At 43.2% G+C, this 16763-nt stretch overlaps 1 protein-coding gene across 1 annotated transcript in view; it reads left to right on the top strand.

Annotated features, from left to right (window-relative positions):
* TRRAP (transformation/transcription domain associated protein) overlaps positions 1-16763 on the top strand; it is a 342568-nt gene that overhangs the window by 29224 nt on the left and 296581 nt on the right. The window contains exons 13-17 of the mRNA XM_030212524.1: positions 366-600; positions 3998-4325; positions 5209-5306; positions 5900-6094; positions 7695-7886. Of these exons, the coding sequence (XP_030068384.1) occupies positions 366-600; positions 3998-4325; positions 5209-5306; positions 5900-6094; positions 7695-7886 (1048 nt within the window). The remainder of the gene's footprint in view (positions 1-365; positions 601-3997; positions 4326-5208; positions 5307-5899; positions 6095-7694; positions 7887-16763) is intronic.

Below are 16763 nucleotides of genomic sequence, written 5' to 3'. Positions count from 1 at the left end.
CCTTCATTTTACAGTTTCTTTGATTTGTTGGGGGTGGGAACAGTACAAGGTTGTTCTTGCTTTTGTCCTCTAATCTTCTGCCCCCCCCCCCCCCCCCCCCCCCCCCCCATTTTCAGTTTGTGTGATTTCTTTCCAGTTGTTACTCAAGGATCTGGGAGAATGTTAGAATAGAAATAGTTGTTCGTGTACCCATTTTTGAGGCAGAATTTCAAAGATAGTTTCATGTCAGTGGGCAAAGGAAATGGTGAAAAGCATACTGAGATCCCGCCAGATCATATGATGCTTAATGACAGTTGACATACCACAGGCTCCAGCCGTAGGTTTGTGTAATTATAAAGTATTCTGCATTTCCTTCCGACTTACAGGCCACTTGCCTACAGTACGTTAGCAGATTTGGTGCATCATGTCCGGCAGCATCTTCCACTCAACGATCTCTCCCTTGCTGTTCAACTCTTTGCCAAGAACATTGATGATGAGTCACTGCCCAGCAGTATCCAGACCATGTCCTGCAAGCTTCTGTTAAACTTGGTGGATTGTATCCGTTCCAAAAGTGAACAGGAAAATGGAAATGGCAGAGACATTCTTATGAGAATGCTGGAGGTATGGATTTACTGTTATTTGCTTGTGTTTATAACGCGTTCATTCCCAGAGGCCCAAGGTGAGAGTAGGTTACATTCAACATATTGTACTAGCCGTTCAGCCCGTAAAAACGAGCTAGTATGGGGGGGGGGGGGGGGGTTGAAAGGCCCCTCACCCCGCCGCCGAGTTCGCCGCTGCCACTCCCCCTCCGAGTTCATCCCCCCCCCCCCCCCCCGGAGCCATCGCCACCCACCTTCCACCCGGTCGGGCCCTCGCTCTGCTATTGAAACAGCGAGGGCACACAGCTCTGCTGAGCTGCCATGGCCTTCCTTCTTCTCTGCCTGTGTCCCGCCCTCGTGTGACGTAACGTCGTCGAGGGCGGGACACAGGCAGAGAAGAAGAAGGAAGGCTGCGTGCCCTCGCTGTTTCAATAGCGGAGCGAGGGTCCGACCGGGTGGAAGGTGGGTGGCGGCGGCGACTCCGGGTTGGGGGGAGCGTTAGCGATGGCGGTGTCCCTTGCAAATGCGCAGTAGAGACCCTCTCTGTTCCGCCCTTGTCATCACGTATTGACGCGGGGGCGGGGCAGAGAGGGTCTCTACTGCGCATTTGCGAGTGAATACGACACTTGCCATTTATATATATTGACTAGGCTTGCTTTTCTGAAGTAGGCTGGTTATAGCTATTCTGCTCGCTGTTTTAGATTCTTTAATTTGTAATTTCCATGACGTAGCTTCCCATTGTTCCAGAATTATGTGTCTATGAGAATAGAACATAATAATTATTCATACTGCATAAACCCTGGGATTCTATGTATCATTCTGAGATTTCCACTCAGAAATCAAAGCGTATTCCATAACAATGCGCATAACTTAATTAGTTAGATTATGAGCGCAGATAATTGGATGTTAACTAATTATTAACACTAATTGGCATTAATTAGAATTTACGCGCACTGCTTACCAAGTGTATTCTGTAACTTGATGCACGTAAATATAAGTTGCATGGTTATGGGCGTGGAATGGGCGGGTCGTGGGTGTTTCTAAAATCTATGCGCGTTGTTATAGAATATACCTCATTGCCTAATTTAGGCGTCTGGATTTGTGGACCGGTGCTCGGTGTATTCTTTAAACCGCGTGGAAATGTAGGCTTATTCTGTAAAGTACGCCTAAATTAAAGTGTATTTTATGGAATTACGCCTAAGTGAATTTCATTTCAGCACCGAATTTTTGGGAGTGATATATAGAATCTAGTCCAAAATGCATGAAACCCACAGTTGATCCCAAATGTATAAAAGTCCTCATTTTGAAAACTAGGAAAAACTTAGTTATTAGAAAAGATGGGTTATAATAATTTGGATTCCAGTCTTTCTTTAAAGTATATTCAGGGTTTGACTTTAGGACAGGTCTCCGTGAATGCTAGTGGCTAGAGGTAGAGCTTTCATGTAGGATTTCAGAAAGATCACCCGATGCCCGACTCCAATGCTGCAAAAACCATTCTAGGAATAGTCAGAGGGTGGGTCTATTAAAATAAGAAAATAATCCCTAGGTGACTTTAAATGAAGGATTTCAGGACTGGATCTGTTAGAGCTGGAAGAAAGAGGAGCTACCGTAGAGCTGCAAAGTTGCCCAGGTCCAGAAGGGAGGCATTTTGGCCAATCCTGGCTCTGAACTTACATCCAACACAGTGTGGTATTTGTAACTGTGATTCTACCCATTGAAATCAGTTCTTCAAGGGGGATGGGCTTGTTGGAAATCCAGAACTGGCCTCCGCACATGAGCTGGGTAACTTACATCTCTACTACTGGGCCCAAAAAAAAAGTTGGTGGTTACTGAAGCTTTCTGTCTGGTACCAAGCACAACTGTACTCTGCTGTCTTGATTGGTTTAACTGGTTTGTACCGTGAATGAAGCTTCACCCTACGGGTGCACTTTTATTGAAGGTTCTAGTGGGATAAAATTGTTAGAATTGATTGTTTGCCTCAGATAATAAACCTGGGAAATAACAGGCTATGAATTTTGAGATAAATATAAGAAAAACAGGAAATGAGATAGCTGTGTAAGGGGATAAGGTTCTGAGGTGTCTCCCATATAACTAAGAAGTTTTATGGAGTATTTTTAGTTTTGCTTTTCTAAAATCGTGTATGTGGATGTGTGATTTTTATCTCGGTAGAATGCCCCTATCATACTCAGAATGGAGTTTTTGCAAATATCGATCTCAGTAAAGCAGTTTGCATTAATAACTGAAGGGCCAAGGGATTTGGAATATGGATATCTTTTATAGCAATAGATTTAATAAAGTCTGGAATATGTTTGCCAATACGCCCTGATCTTGACTGAATAGATAGGGATGGGCTGGAGTGTAAATTTTAAGGGGTTTCAACGTTAGCTTCAGAACTTAGTACAAGGACTAAGTGGAGTTGAACGGGTAGATGTGAAGCGTCTGTTCACGCTTTCCAAAAATACTAGGACTAGGGGGCATGCAGTGAAGCTACAATGTAGTAAATTTAAAACGAATCAAAAAAAAAAGTTTCTTCACTCAACGTGTAATTAAACTCTGGAATTAGTTGCCAGAGAATCTGGTAAAGGCGGTTAACTTAGCAGAGTTTTAAAAAGGTTTGGACGGCTTCCTAAAGAAAAAGTCCATAGACCGTTATTAAATGGACTTGGGGAAAATCCACTATTTCTGGGATAAGCAGTATAAAATGTTTTGTACGTTTTGGAGATCTTGCCGGGCATCTGTGACCTGGATTGGCCACTGTTGGAAACAGGATGCTGGGCTCGATTGACCTTTGGTCTTTCCCAGTATGGCAATACTTATATACTTGTAAGGACAGTGCTGGGCAGACTTCTACGGTCTGTGCCCTGAAAATGACAAGGACAAATCAAACTCTGGTATAAAGAATCACATACCATGTAAAATGAGTTTATCTTGTTGGGCAGACTGGATGGACCGTACAGGTCTTTATCTGCCGTCATTTACTATGTAATTTACTATGAAAGGAGATGAGTTTTGATATACCACCTTTCTGTGGTTACAATTAAAGCGGTTTACATATTATATACAGGTACTTATTTTGTACCTGGGGCATGGAGGGTTAAGTGACTTGCCCAGAGTTGCAAGGAGCTGCAGTGGAATCAAAGCCACTTCCCCAGGATCAAAAGTCCGCTGCACTAACCACTAGGCTACCCCAACAGGAAGTAAGTGCCAAACTGTGGTTGCTGATCATGTATTCCAGATTTTTCAGCAGTTAGTTTTTTCAATAATGTTTTGCTATTTTCAAAGCAGTATGGTCACCTCCTGGCACCTTGCATATTACGTTTGTACTTTTGATTTCCATTTGATAATGCTTTTCTAAATATTTTCGCTGTACCGATGCTCTAAACTGACAGTCGCTTTTCTTTTCTTCCTTCTTGGCTCAGGTTTTTGTCTTGAAGTTCCACACTATTGCACGATACCAGCTCTCTGCCATCTTTAAAAAGTGCAAACCCCAGTCAGAACTCGGGGTGACCGAATCTTTGTTGCCAGGTGTCCCCACACCACCTACCCCTGCTCCTGCTCCCGCCCCGCCGGCAGCCCCCGCCACACCCGTAACCCCAGCTCCAGCACCGGTATTTGATAAACAAGGCGAGAAGGATAAAGAGGATAAACAAACCTTCCAAGTGACAGACTGCCGGAGCTTGGTGAAAACCTTGGTCTGTGGTGTCAAGACAATTACGTGGGGAATAACATCATGCAAAGCGCCTGGTGGTAATGTTTATAACATTTATTTATTTTTATTTGTAGCATTTGTATCCCACATTTTCCCATCAATTTGCAGGCTCAGTGTGGCTTACATTTGCCGTAGTGGCGATTGCCATTTCCGGTTAGCAGAGTTACAATGGTATTGCATTAAGGTGCATACATACAAGGTAAAGAAGATTACATCATAGTAGATGACGGCAGAAAAAGACCCGCACGGTCCATCCAGTCTGCCCAACAAGATAAACTCATGTGTATACCTTACCTTGATTTGTACCTGTCTTTTTCAGGGCACAGACCGTATAAATCTGACAAGCACTATCCCCTCCTCCCATCCACCAGCCCCGCCTCCCACCACCGGCTCTGGCACAGACCGTATAAGTCTGCCCAGCAGTATTCCCCGCCTCCCAACCACCAGTCCCGCCTCCCACCAACGGATCTGGCACAGACCGTATAAGTCTGCCCTCCACTATCTTCGCCTCCCCACCACCAACCCCTCTTCCCCCCACTGGCTCCATCACCCAATTTCGGCTAAGCTTCTGAGGATCCATTCCTTCTGCACAGGATTCCTTTATGTATATCCCACACATGTTTGAATTCCGTTACCGTTTTCTTCTCCACCACCTCCCGTGGGAGGGCATTCCAAGCATCCACCACTCTCTCTGTGAAAAAAATACTTCCTGACATTTTTCTTGAGTCTGCCCCCCTTCAATCTCATTTCAACAATTATAGAGAAATCTTTTTCGACATAAGGATGAAAGTGGTATTGCATTAAGGTGCATGCAAACATGGTAAATTTAATTAGACAAGTTGTTAAGATTGCATTTTCTTTTACAAATGGGTGACGCTGCTGGTAAAAACTAATTCTGGCTGTTGTTTTAATGTCTTTCAGAGACACAGTTTATTCCCAACAAGCAACTGCAACCCAAAGAGACTCAGATTTACATAAAGCTGGTGAAATATGCAATGCAAGCACTGGACATCTATCAGGTGAGCAGTGGACTAGTGCAATGTTTCCCAAGTCCAGTCCTGGAGTACTCCTTGCAGTCAGGTTTTCAGGATATCCACAAGAAATATGCATGAACTTGATTTGCATACACTGCCTCCATCGTATGCAAATCTCTTTCTTGCAAGGTATTTGAAAGGTACAGGGATGGACTGAGAGTACTCTGGGCCCCCCTCCCCCACATTGCCTGTGCTGCCCCGCCCACACTACTGCAGCCTCGACCCCCCCTCCCCACACCTTGAAGGGTCCTGGTGGTGTAGTGGCTTCTTCATGGGCAGGAAAGAACCCCACTCTTTCCTGCCCAGCGCCGTGTTTCCGAAATAGTTGACGAGACTGCCACAGGGAGTCTTGGCAGCTATTTTTAAAACACGGCGGCGCCGGGGAGAATAGCGGCAGCGACCACTAGACTACCAGGGCCTCAGGTGGCCTGTAGTGTTCGGCGGGCGTCAACCGAGCAGAGCCTCTGGGCCCTCGGGCACTGCCCGGTTGCCTCAATGGTCAGCCCGCCCCTGGAAAGGTGTAGCCTTTTTATCGAATTGTGACCTGTAGGTTTTAATTATCAACTTCTCTTTGCTAGGTCCAAATAGCAGGAAATGGGCAGACATACATCCGCGTGGCAAACTGCCAGACTGTGCGGATGAAAGAAGAAAAAGAGGTGCTGGAACATTTTGCAGGAGTCTTCACCATGATGAACCCTTTAACATTTAAAGAAATCTTTCAGACCACCGTGCCGTACATGGTGGAAAGAATCTCCAAAAACTACGCCCTGCAGGTATTGAGATGCTTTTTATTTCTGCGGGTTTAACAACGTTGGATGTCTAAGTATAGAATGCAGCAGCTGAAACAGTCCTTTCTCACATGCAAAGCTAGTAAACCGTTTGGACTGTGATTGCCAAATATTAATATTGACAAGAATCAAATCTATAGACCACAAAGGAAACAAAATAAAAGACAACTTTTAAGGAAAACAAGACAAATACATCGTGCAAGATTATTTGTTGATAAATAATAAAACAGGGGTGATATGATACAGACGTTCAAATATTTGAAAGGTATTAATCCGCAAACGAACCTTTTCCAGAGATGCGAAGGCGGTAGAACGAGAGGACATGAAATGAGATTGAAGGGGGGCAGACTCAAGAAAAATGTCAGGAAGTATTTTTTCACGGAGAGAGTAGTGGATACTTGGAATGCCCTCCCGCGGGAGATAGTGGAAATGAAAATGGTAACGGAATTCAAACATGCGTGCGATAAGCATAAAGGAATCCTGTGCAGAAGGAATGGATCAGGAGCTTAGTCGAGATCAGGTGGCAGAGCCGGTGGTGGGAGGCAGGGCTGGTGGTTGGGAGGCAGGGATAGTGCTGGGCAGACTTATACGGTCTATGCCAGAGCCGGTGGTGGGAGGCAGGGATAGTGCTGGGCAGACTTATATGGTCTGTCAGAGCCGGTGGCGGGAGGCGGGGCTGGTGGTTGGGAGGCGGGGATAGTGCTGGGCAGACTTATACGGTCTGTGCCAGAGCGGGAGACGGGGTTATCTTTATTTGATATACTGTCTTTATAGTCAAGCTAACCAGCCGGTTTACAATACAACCGATTACAAAGGAGAGAAGGAAGGAAACTCCGATGTAAACAATGAATTTCTGGTAGCGCTATAGAAATGATAAGTAATAGTAGTCTAAGACATATTGGCACAAAGTCTTGTCCTGGTACAAAATCAATCAGAGCGCTCAGTAAGATAAGACTGAAGACAGTGTCAGGCTTTTCCTGTGACTAGGGTTACCATTTTTGGTCCCCCAAAAAAGAGGATACATGCCCTGCCCCTTTCACCCCCCCCCACCTCCCGTCACACCTCCCTAAGGGTGTCCTAGCCTCCCCTCCCCTTACCTTACTCTACTGCCATGGTGGTCTAGTGACCTCTTCGGGGAAGGAAAGTGCCCTCTCTTCTTTCCTGCCTGAAGCGCTGCCCTGCATTCTGTTCCCCTTGCAATGCTGAGTGCTGATGGTCCCGGTGCCGATTCAAAATGGCCGCCGAGAGTTGAAGCGTATAGAAGCACCACGCACAAACATCCATCCATCAGTACTCAGCGAGTGCATTCATACAGCTCTTTAAGAGGGACGGAAACCACCCAAAGAAAACAGACACATTTCACAACAAAAACCTTTGTAAATAAGCTGTTAAAATATTTAGTTAAAGAAAATAAGCACTTAAGGTATAGTCTGACCTAAAGAAAAAAATAGTTTGATTGCTGTAATTAAATGTGGCAAGAACTGTAAGTATCTACTGGGACACTTAACACTGAGCTCCTCCCAGCTATAGTTAAAGATGACACTTTGGTTATTTTTTAAATTCTTCTTTTTTTTTTTTATGATAGATTGTTGCCAATTCCTTTCTGGCCAACCCCACCACCTCTGCTTTGTTTGCCACCATCCTTGTGGAATACCTGTTGGACCGTCTTCCAGAGATGGGCTCCAACGTGGAACTCTCCAACCTATACCTCAAGTTGTTCAAGCTCGTTTTTGGCTCTGTGTCCCTCTTTGCAGCTGAGAACGAACAAATGCTGAAGGTAATGGGCTTCTTTAATTCTAGTTATATTCATCCACTGATTGGGACAGCCAGAGTAAGTCAAGTGCCTTTTTTTTAGTAACTGGGTCCCTGGGGTACAGGCCATTACAGTGACTTGCCCAAGGTCATGCAGCCAGGGGCATATCTTGAACTTTGGAAGAAGGGCGGGAGAGAGGAGATATGTTAGAGATGTTTAAATACCTCTGTGGCATAATGTCCAGGAGGCGAGTCTTTCAATTCAAAGGAAGCTCTAGAATGAGGAAAGGGTGATGAATTTGTGGAGGTGGTGGAGATGAAGATTGTATCTGAATTCAAGAAAGCTTGGGACAAGAACATAGGATCTCTAAGGGAGAGGAAAGGAGAGTAGACGGCATGGGTGGGAAGATGGATAGGCCGTATGGCCTTCATCTGCCTTTATTTTTCTATGTTTCATGATCCCACACTTTTCGTAAATAATCATTATGCAGTGCTTTTAGGGGCCAGTTTTTTAAAAAATATTTGCATTGCTTGCAGGCCTTCAAATCTAAAGGGAAGCTCCCTGCAGTGTAAAATTGATGCCGTTGTGTCTTATGTTTTGACTATAGTTCCTTTATGGAATTTACTATCCACTACAGTAAGATTGGAATTTTTATATTTTGATTTCAGGTAAAGGTGAAAATCTTTTCTGTTTGATTACTGATGACATGTTTTATACTCCTTATTTGTTTTTGAATTGACATGCAATTATGTTTTTGTAAACTTTGGTGAACCTAGGAGGGGAGACGGCGGTAAATAATCAGTGAAGACTTACCTTTTCAACAAGACTTACCATAATAATCAATAATAGGATTTCTAACACACCGCTAGTCACTTGATATTCTGACTGTTTTCTTGTTTACTGAATTGATTATATCCACTATGTTACACTTGTTCTATATGTAATTAATTGTGTATCTACTCTTGAATGACGCTTGGCATGATGTAATATTGTAAGCCACATTGAGCCTGCAAATAGGTGGGAAAATGTGGGATACAAATGCAACAAATAAATAATCAATATATTGATATTCCTAAAAGTTGCTTGCTGGTCTTCCCTTCCCCTAGTTCCACCCCTAGGTGGCACAATCTGTGAGACAGAGAGGGTACTTTTACCCAGGTAAAATAGTTTGAAAATTATACACTTTGTTGCTTAGATTGAGAGGGCAAGAAGGTGCCTCTTTTATAAAGACACACCGGAGTCTATGCGTCTTTATAAAATTGTCCCAGAAAAGCTGCATAAGCTGTGGCTAAAATGAAGCAGGTCTAAATCATGACTCTAGATAACAACAAAAAAAGGAATTTTAACACAAAAAAGAAAACGACGTGACAAGCAATATAAACATACTCCTTTGTTAGTAAAACTTTGAGAGGAACGACAGGGAGAAGGAATTCTCTCAAGGTTGAAGCCATAGAACTTGCTCAGTTTAGGGGTTGGGTATGGCGTCTCACCCAGATGGTTCTTGTTTTCTCACGGAAGTGAAGAATATACATTCATCTAGGAGGTAGATGGTGCCCTTATGGAATCTGAATCTGGTTGTGGTTCTAGGGCTTGATTTTTTCCATTTGAGCTCAAGGACATTATTCTGAAGATATTCATCCCGATACTCAAAGCTATTTAACCAGCCAGAGATGGCTGCTGACCAGTTAAATAGCGCATCGATGCCTAACAGCTAATATTCAGTGACAGTTAACCAGTTAATCAGCACTTAACTGGATAAGTTTAGCGGTCAAATAGGACTGCATAAATAGCAGTCCTATCTTTACTGGTAAAAAGTTAACTGGTTAGCGCTGAATATCTGCATAGACGGTTAACTTTCTAGCGGTTAAAAAAAAAAAAAAGGATATTCAATGCCAGTTGCTAGAAATGACCTGGCGGCGGACAGTAACCCACCTAGTTTGGAATATACATTTGAAAAAATGAGAGAAAAAATTTTTAAAAAATCATATTTTTATTTTAGATATAGGTAAACTCCATATAAGTGGGTTCTCATTATTGTTGTCATTGTCTGGCTCTTGCCACATCTGAGTAAGTGGAATGATGTTTCAGCTATCATGGTGAGGCTTTCTTCATCATACCCTGAAGAAAGCCACAGAACGATGGACTTGATGTTGGTTCCACTTACTCAGATGCGGTAAGACACGGACAACAGCAACAATCATGATTCCAGCCATGAAAGCCTAAGAGAACGCACAGCTTTTTAATCCAGTCCTTAGTCACCCACAAATTTTGGAATAGTTTCTAAGTAAATAGAAATAAAACGAAACAATAAAGAAAATAAGATGACACAATAAGTACCTGAATGTATGTAAACCGCTTTGAATGTAGTTGCAAAAACCTCAGAAAGGCGGTATATTAAGTCCCATTTCCCTTTCCTTATTTGAGATTCTGCATGGAATGTTGCTACTGTTGGAGATTCTACATGGAATGTTGCTATTTCACTAGCAACATTCCATGTGGAAGCCTGCCCTTGCAGATCAGCAACGCGGCTGCGCAGGCTTCTGTTTCTGTGAGTCTGAAGTCCTGCACGTACTTGCAGGACGTCAGACTCACAGAAACAGAAGCCTGCGCGGCGGCATTGCTGATCTGCAAGGGCAGGCTTCTACATGTAATGTTGCTGGTGGAGGAGTAGCCTAGTGGTTAGTGCAGTGGACTTTGATTCTGGGGAACTGAGTTTGATTCTCCCCACTGCAGCTCCTTGTGACTCTGGGCAAGTCACTTAACCTTCCGTTGCCCCTGGTACAAAAAAATAAGTACCTGAATATATGTAAACTGCTTTGAATGTAGTTGCAAAAACCTCAGAAAGGTGTTACATCAAGTCCCATTTCCCTTTCCCTATTTGAGATTCTACATGGAATGTTGCTACTATTTGAGATTCTGTTGCTACTACTTGAGATTCTACATGGAATGTTAATGTTGCTATTCCAGTAGCAACATTCCATGTAGAAGTCTGCCCTTGCAGATCAGCAACGCGGCTGCGCAGGCTTCTGTTTCTGTGAGTCTGACGTCCTGCACGTGCAGGACGTCAGACTCAGAAGCAGAAGCCTGCGTGGCTGATCTGCAAGGGCAGGCTTCTGTGTGGAATGTTGCTAGTGGAGGAATAGCCTAGTGGTTAGTGCAGCAGACTCTGATTCTGGGGAACTGAGTTCGATTCCCACTGCACCTCCTTGTGACTCTGGGCAAGTCACTTAACCCTCCATTGCCCCTGGTACAAAATAAGTACCTGAATATATGTAAACCGCTTTGAATGTAGTTCAAAAACCTCAGAAAGACGGTATATCAAGTCCCTTTTCCCTTCCCTTTCCCTTTATTGGACTAAATAAACTTTTTGACTAGTTTTTGAAAGTAGAACCTTCTTTGGATCCCTGAAAGCTGGTGGATAAAAACTAGGTTAATATGCTCCTAGAGTAACGGATTGGGTAAAAAATTGGTTGAATGGTAGGAGACAGAGGGTGGTGGTAAATGGAACTTGCTCTGTAGAAAAGGAGGTCGTCAGTGGAGTACTGCAGGGATCGGTCCTAAGGCTGGCTCTTTTTAAAGTCTTTGTGAGCAATATTGCGGAAGGGCTTTCTGGTAAGGTTTGTCTCTTTGCGGATGATAACTAAACTCTGCAACAGGGTGGACACCCTGGAGGGTGTGAATGACATGAGGGAAGGACCTAGGAAGCTAGAGGAATGGACCGATATTTGGCAACTAAGGTTTAATCCCAAAATATGCAGGGTCGAACCCTCTTTATAATATGACTTATATTCCACCAGTGTCGCTCATATTAGCCCTCTCCTCAAGTCATTTCATTGTCTCCCTATCCATTTCCGCATACAGTTCAAACTCCTCTTATTGACTTACAAGTGCATTCCTTCTGCAGCTCATTAGTACCTCTCCACTGTTATCTCTCCCTACATCCCTACCCAGGAACTCGGTTCTCTCATCTGTACCCTTCTTCTCCACTGCCAAATCCATACTTCAATCCTTTTAGCTTCCTGCACCATATGCCTGGAATAGATTTCCGGAGTCAGTACGTCAAACTCCAGCTCTGGCTGTCTTCAAATCTAGGCTAAAAGCCTGGCTTTTTTGAGGCTACTTTTAGCTTCTATTCACTTGTTCAGTACCCTGTCTGTTTTCATCATTCCCACCGTTAAGTCTCTTATCCCTTATTTGTCCTGTTTATCTGTCTCAATTAGATTGTAAGCTCTGTCGAGCAGGGGACTGTCTCATATGTGTTTAGTGTATAGGGCTGTGTACGTCTAGTAGAGCTATAGAAATGATAAGTACTAGTAGTAGTAGTTGGGATTGCAGAATCTTGCTGCTCTTTGGGAGTCTGCACAGAATGTTGCTACTCTTTGGGATTCTGGAATCTTGCTACTGTTTGGGATTCCGGAATCTTCTTGCTACTCTTCGGGATTCCGGAATCTTGCTACTCTTTGGGATTCCGGAATCTTGCTACTCTTTGGGATCCCGGAATCTTGCTACTTTTGGGATCCCGGAATCTTGCTACTCTTTGGGATTCCGGAATCTTGCTATTCTTTGGGATTCCAGAATCTTGCTGCTCTTTGGGATTCCGGAATCTATCTATTCTTTGTCCTTATCCCTTATTTGTCCTGTTTGTCTGTCCTAATTAGATTGTAAGCTCTGTCGAGCAGGGGACTGTCTCCAATGTGTTTAGTGTACAGGGCTACGTACGTCTAGTAGAGCTATAGAAATGATAAGTAGTAGTAGTTGGGATTCCTGAATCTTGCTGCTCTTTGGGAGTCTGCACAGAATCTTGCTACTCTTTGGGATCCCGGAATCTTGCTGCTCTTTGGGATTCCGGAATCTTGCTACTCTTTGGGATTCCGGAATCTTGCTACTCTTTGGGATTCCGGAATCTTGCTACTCTTTGTCCTTATTACTACTATTTAGCATTTCTACAGCGCTACAAGCCGTATGCAGTGCTGCACAAACATAGAAGAAAGACAGTCCCTGCTCAAAGAGCTTACAATCTAATAGACAAAAAATAAAGTAAGCAAATTAAATCAATTAATGTGTACAGGAAGGAGGAGAGGAGAGTAGGTGGAGGCGAGTGGTTACAAGTGGTTACGAGTCAAAAGCAATGTTAAAGAGGTGGGCTTTCAGTCTAGATTTAAAGGTGGCCAAGGATGGGGCAAGACGTGGGGGCTCAGGAAGTTTATTCCAGGCGTAGGGTGCATCGAGACAGAAGGCGCGAAGTCTTATCCCTTATTTGTCCTGTTTGTTTGTCTTGATTAGATTGTAAGCTCTGTCGAGCAGGGACTGTCTCTTACATGTTCAGTGTACAGCACTGCGTATGTCTAGTAGCGCTATAGAAATGATTTATTAGTAGTAATATACTAGTAATCATTTAAAAAACTGTTTATTTAGCAGTGCAAGAGCACAATGTACACATAAGAGTTAAACCTATTGTCAGTCTCAGGCGACTTGTAGTGCCAGAAACAGGCTATTATACTTTTAGTAGCAAGGTACAATAAAATGTTTTTTTATGTTACTGATGCCAGCTATTGCAGGAGCCCTTTTACTAAACCGTGAATGGCGCCTACGCACGCCCAACGCGTGCCAAATTGGAGTTACCGCCCGGTTACCGCATGGCCCTTGCGGTAATTTCAATTTTGGCGCATCTGCAAAATATTTTTTATTTTCTGGTGTGCGACAGCTGTGCGCGTCAAATGGCTTTTGACACACGTAGACCATTACCACATGAGACCTTACTGCTAGGTCAGTGGCTTGCGGTATGGTCCCAGACCCAAAATGGACGCACAGCAATTTTCATTTTGCCGCACGTCCATTTTGGGCAAAAAAAAAAAGGCTTTTTTTTTTTTTGTAGGTGCGCTAAAAAATAATTCTGCGCGTGCCCAAAACACACGTCTACACTACCACAGGCCATTTTTCAGTGCACCTTAGTAAAAGGACCCCTTATTGTCTTGCAAGCCTTTTAATGATGAGCAGTTTTGGTATCAGGATTTGCAAGCTGATTTACCGCTGACATGAAATCTTAAAGTGATAGCGTCTACGGGTGTCATTTTGTACATGGGTTATTAATTTAACCTGGACTTTATCAGGCCGAAATGATCTGAAACAATGTGCTTGAAATAATCAGGGCTTTAAATTCTTCTTTCCTGCTCTGTCTTCAGAAACAAGGTCGCTTGGATTTAATAAATGGCACCTCCCATTTAAATGATGTGATTTACTGCCCCTCGCTGCTTTCTGTCGCTGTTAGATTTCCAAGCCGCCTTTAGCCTTGAATAGACAATTTAATTGACTGATGACAGCCATTTCTACTATTAGCACAGAAAATAAAGGACCCTCTTATGCGGGTAAAGTCCATGATTATTTCAGCCCTCACAGTTTGGAAGAGAGAAGACACTGGTCTAGCCACTGTAATAGCTGCCACATGTCAGTAACGATCCAGTAGTTTATTTGAAGAGAATTAAGCTGCAGTTTGTGAGATTACAGTTATAATGTCTGGTTTTTATTCACATTTAGTTTAATGAAATCCTGATTGTGTTGCTTGATGCTAAATGCAAAACCATAGTTGAAATGAGCAGAAATGCTCAGTGCAAAAATAAACATGCTAAGGATAGATTAGAACATAAGAATAGCCATATTGGGTCAGACCAATGGTCCATCTATCCCAGTATCCTGCTTCCAACAGTGGCCAATCTAGGTCACACGTATTTATTTTATTTATTGCATTTGTATCCCACATTTTCCCACCTATTTGCAGGCTCAATGTGGCTTACAGAGTTTTGTTATGACATAGTCATTCCAGGATATCAGATACAATTGGTAATATACAAAGCTTAAGTAAAGAAAGAGAGAAGGAAAGTGTAAGGCAAGTTAGTCTAGAAGGTGGAATTTCATAGCTGGGTAGGTTGGTGAAGTAGTTTTGGAGTCTATGGGTTCTCTTTGTAGGCTTTGTTGAAAAGATGCGTCTTCCGAGATTTGCGGAAGTTGGTTAATTCGTCAATAGTTTTCAGGGCAGTAGGTAATGCATTCCACAATTGCGTGCTCATGTAGGAGAAGGTAGTGGCATGTGTCAGCTTGTGTTTTAATTCTTTACAGCTGGGGAAGTGCAGATTAAGAAATTTGCGAGATGATCTTATGGCATTTCTGGGAGGTAGGTCCACTAGGTTTAGCTTGTAGCTTGGGGCGTCTGCGTGAATGATTTTGTGTACAATCGTGCAGATTTTGAACGCAATGCGTTCCTTGAGTGGGAGCCAGTGAAGTTTCTCTCTTAAGGGTTTTGCACTTTCATATTTAGTTTTTCCAAATATGAGTCTGGCGGCTGTATTCTGGGCTGTTTGAAGTTTTTTGCAGCCAGCGTATAGTGCATTGCAGTAGTACCTGGCAGAAACCCAATTAGTAGCAACAGTTCACGCTACCAGTCCTTTTGTTCAAGCAGTGTCTTTCCCCATGTCCATCTCGATAACAGACTATGGACTTTTCCTCCAGGAACTTGTCCAAACCTTTTTTAAACCCAGATATGCTAACCACTGTTACCATATCCTCCCGCAGTGAGTTCCGGAGCTTAACTATTCTTTGAGTGAAAAAATACTCCTCCTATTTGTTTTAAAAGTATTTTTATGTAATTTCATTGAGTGAAAAATCAATTCATTTCTACTCTCAGCTGTCTTTTTCCAAGATGAAGAGCCCTAACCACTTTAGCTTTTCCTCATATGGAAGGAGTAGCCTAGTGTTAGTGCAGCGAACTTTGATCCTGGGGAACTGGGTTCGATTCCCTTTGCAGGTGTTTGTGACTCTGGGCAAGTCACTTAACCCTCCATTGCCCCAGGTACAAAATAAGTACCCGTGTATACTATGTAAACCGTTTTGATTGTAGTTGCAGAAACCACAGAAAGGCAGTATATCAAGTTCCATTCGCTTTATCATTTTGGTCGCTTTTCTAATTGCGCTATATCTTTTTTGAGATACGGCGACCAGAATTGAGCGCAATATTCAAGGTGAGGTCGCACCGTGGAGCGATACAGAGGCATTATAATATTCTCGGTCTTATTTTGCATCCCTTTCCTAATAATTCCTAGCATCCTGTTTGCCTTTTTGGCTGTCATCGCCGCACACTGGGCAGAAGATTTCAGCATATTGTCTACAATGACACCTAGATTTTTTTCTTGAGTGCTGACTCCTAAGGTGGACCCTAGCATCATGTAACTATGATTCGGATTATTCTTCCCAATGTGCTTCACTTTGCATTTGTCCACATTAAATTTCATCTGCCATTTGGCAGCCCAGTCTTCCAGTTTCCTAAAATCTTCCTGCAATTTTTTACAATCCACATATGTTTTAACAACTCTGAATAGTTCTGTGTCATCTGCAAATGTAATTACCTCACTCGTAATTCCGTTTTCCAGATCATTTATAAATATATTAAATAGCACCAGTTCCAGTGCAAATCCCTGCATCCACTCCACTTATTCACCCATCTCCATTGAGAAAAATGGCCATTTAACCCTATGCTCTGTTTTCTGTCAATAACCGATTCCTAATCCACAGAAGGACATTGCCTCTTACCCCATGACTTTAATTTTCTCAGGAGTCTCTCATGAGGAACTTTGTCAGAGGCTTTCTGAAAATCTAGATACACTACATAGTAACATAGTAAATGACGGCAGAAAAAGACCTGCATGGTCCATCCAGTCTGCCCTACAAGATAAACTCATATGTGCTACTTTTTGTGTATACCTTACCTTGATTTGTACCTGTCCTTTTCAGGGCACAGACCGTGTAAGTCTGCCCAGCACTATCCCCACCTCCCAACCACCAGCCCCGCCTCCCACCACCGGCTCTGGCACAGACCGTGTAAGTCTGCCCAGCACTATCCTCACCTCCCAA

Source organism: Microcaecilia unicolor, chromosome 8 (genome assembly GCF_901765095.1).
Source record: "Microcaecilia unicolor chromosome 8, aMicUni1.1, whole genome shotgun sequence".
NCBI classification, from domain to species: Eukaryota; Metazoa; Chordata; class Amphibia; order Gymnophiona; family Siphonopidae; genus Microcaecilia; species Microcaecilia unicolor.
Note: the sequence above shows the minus strand (reverse complement) of the source record. Positions and strands in the feature narration are given on the sequence as shown.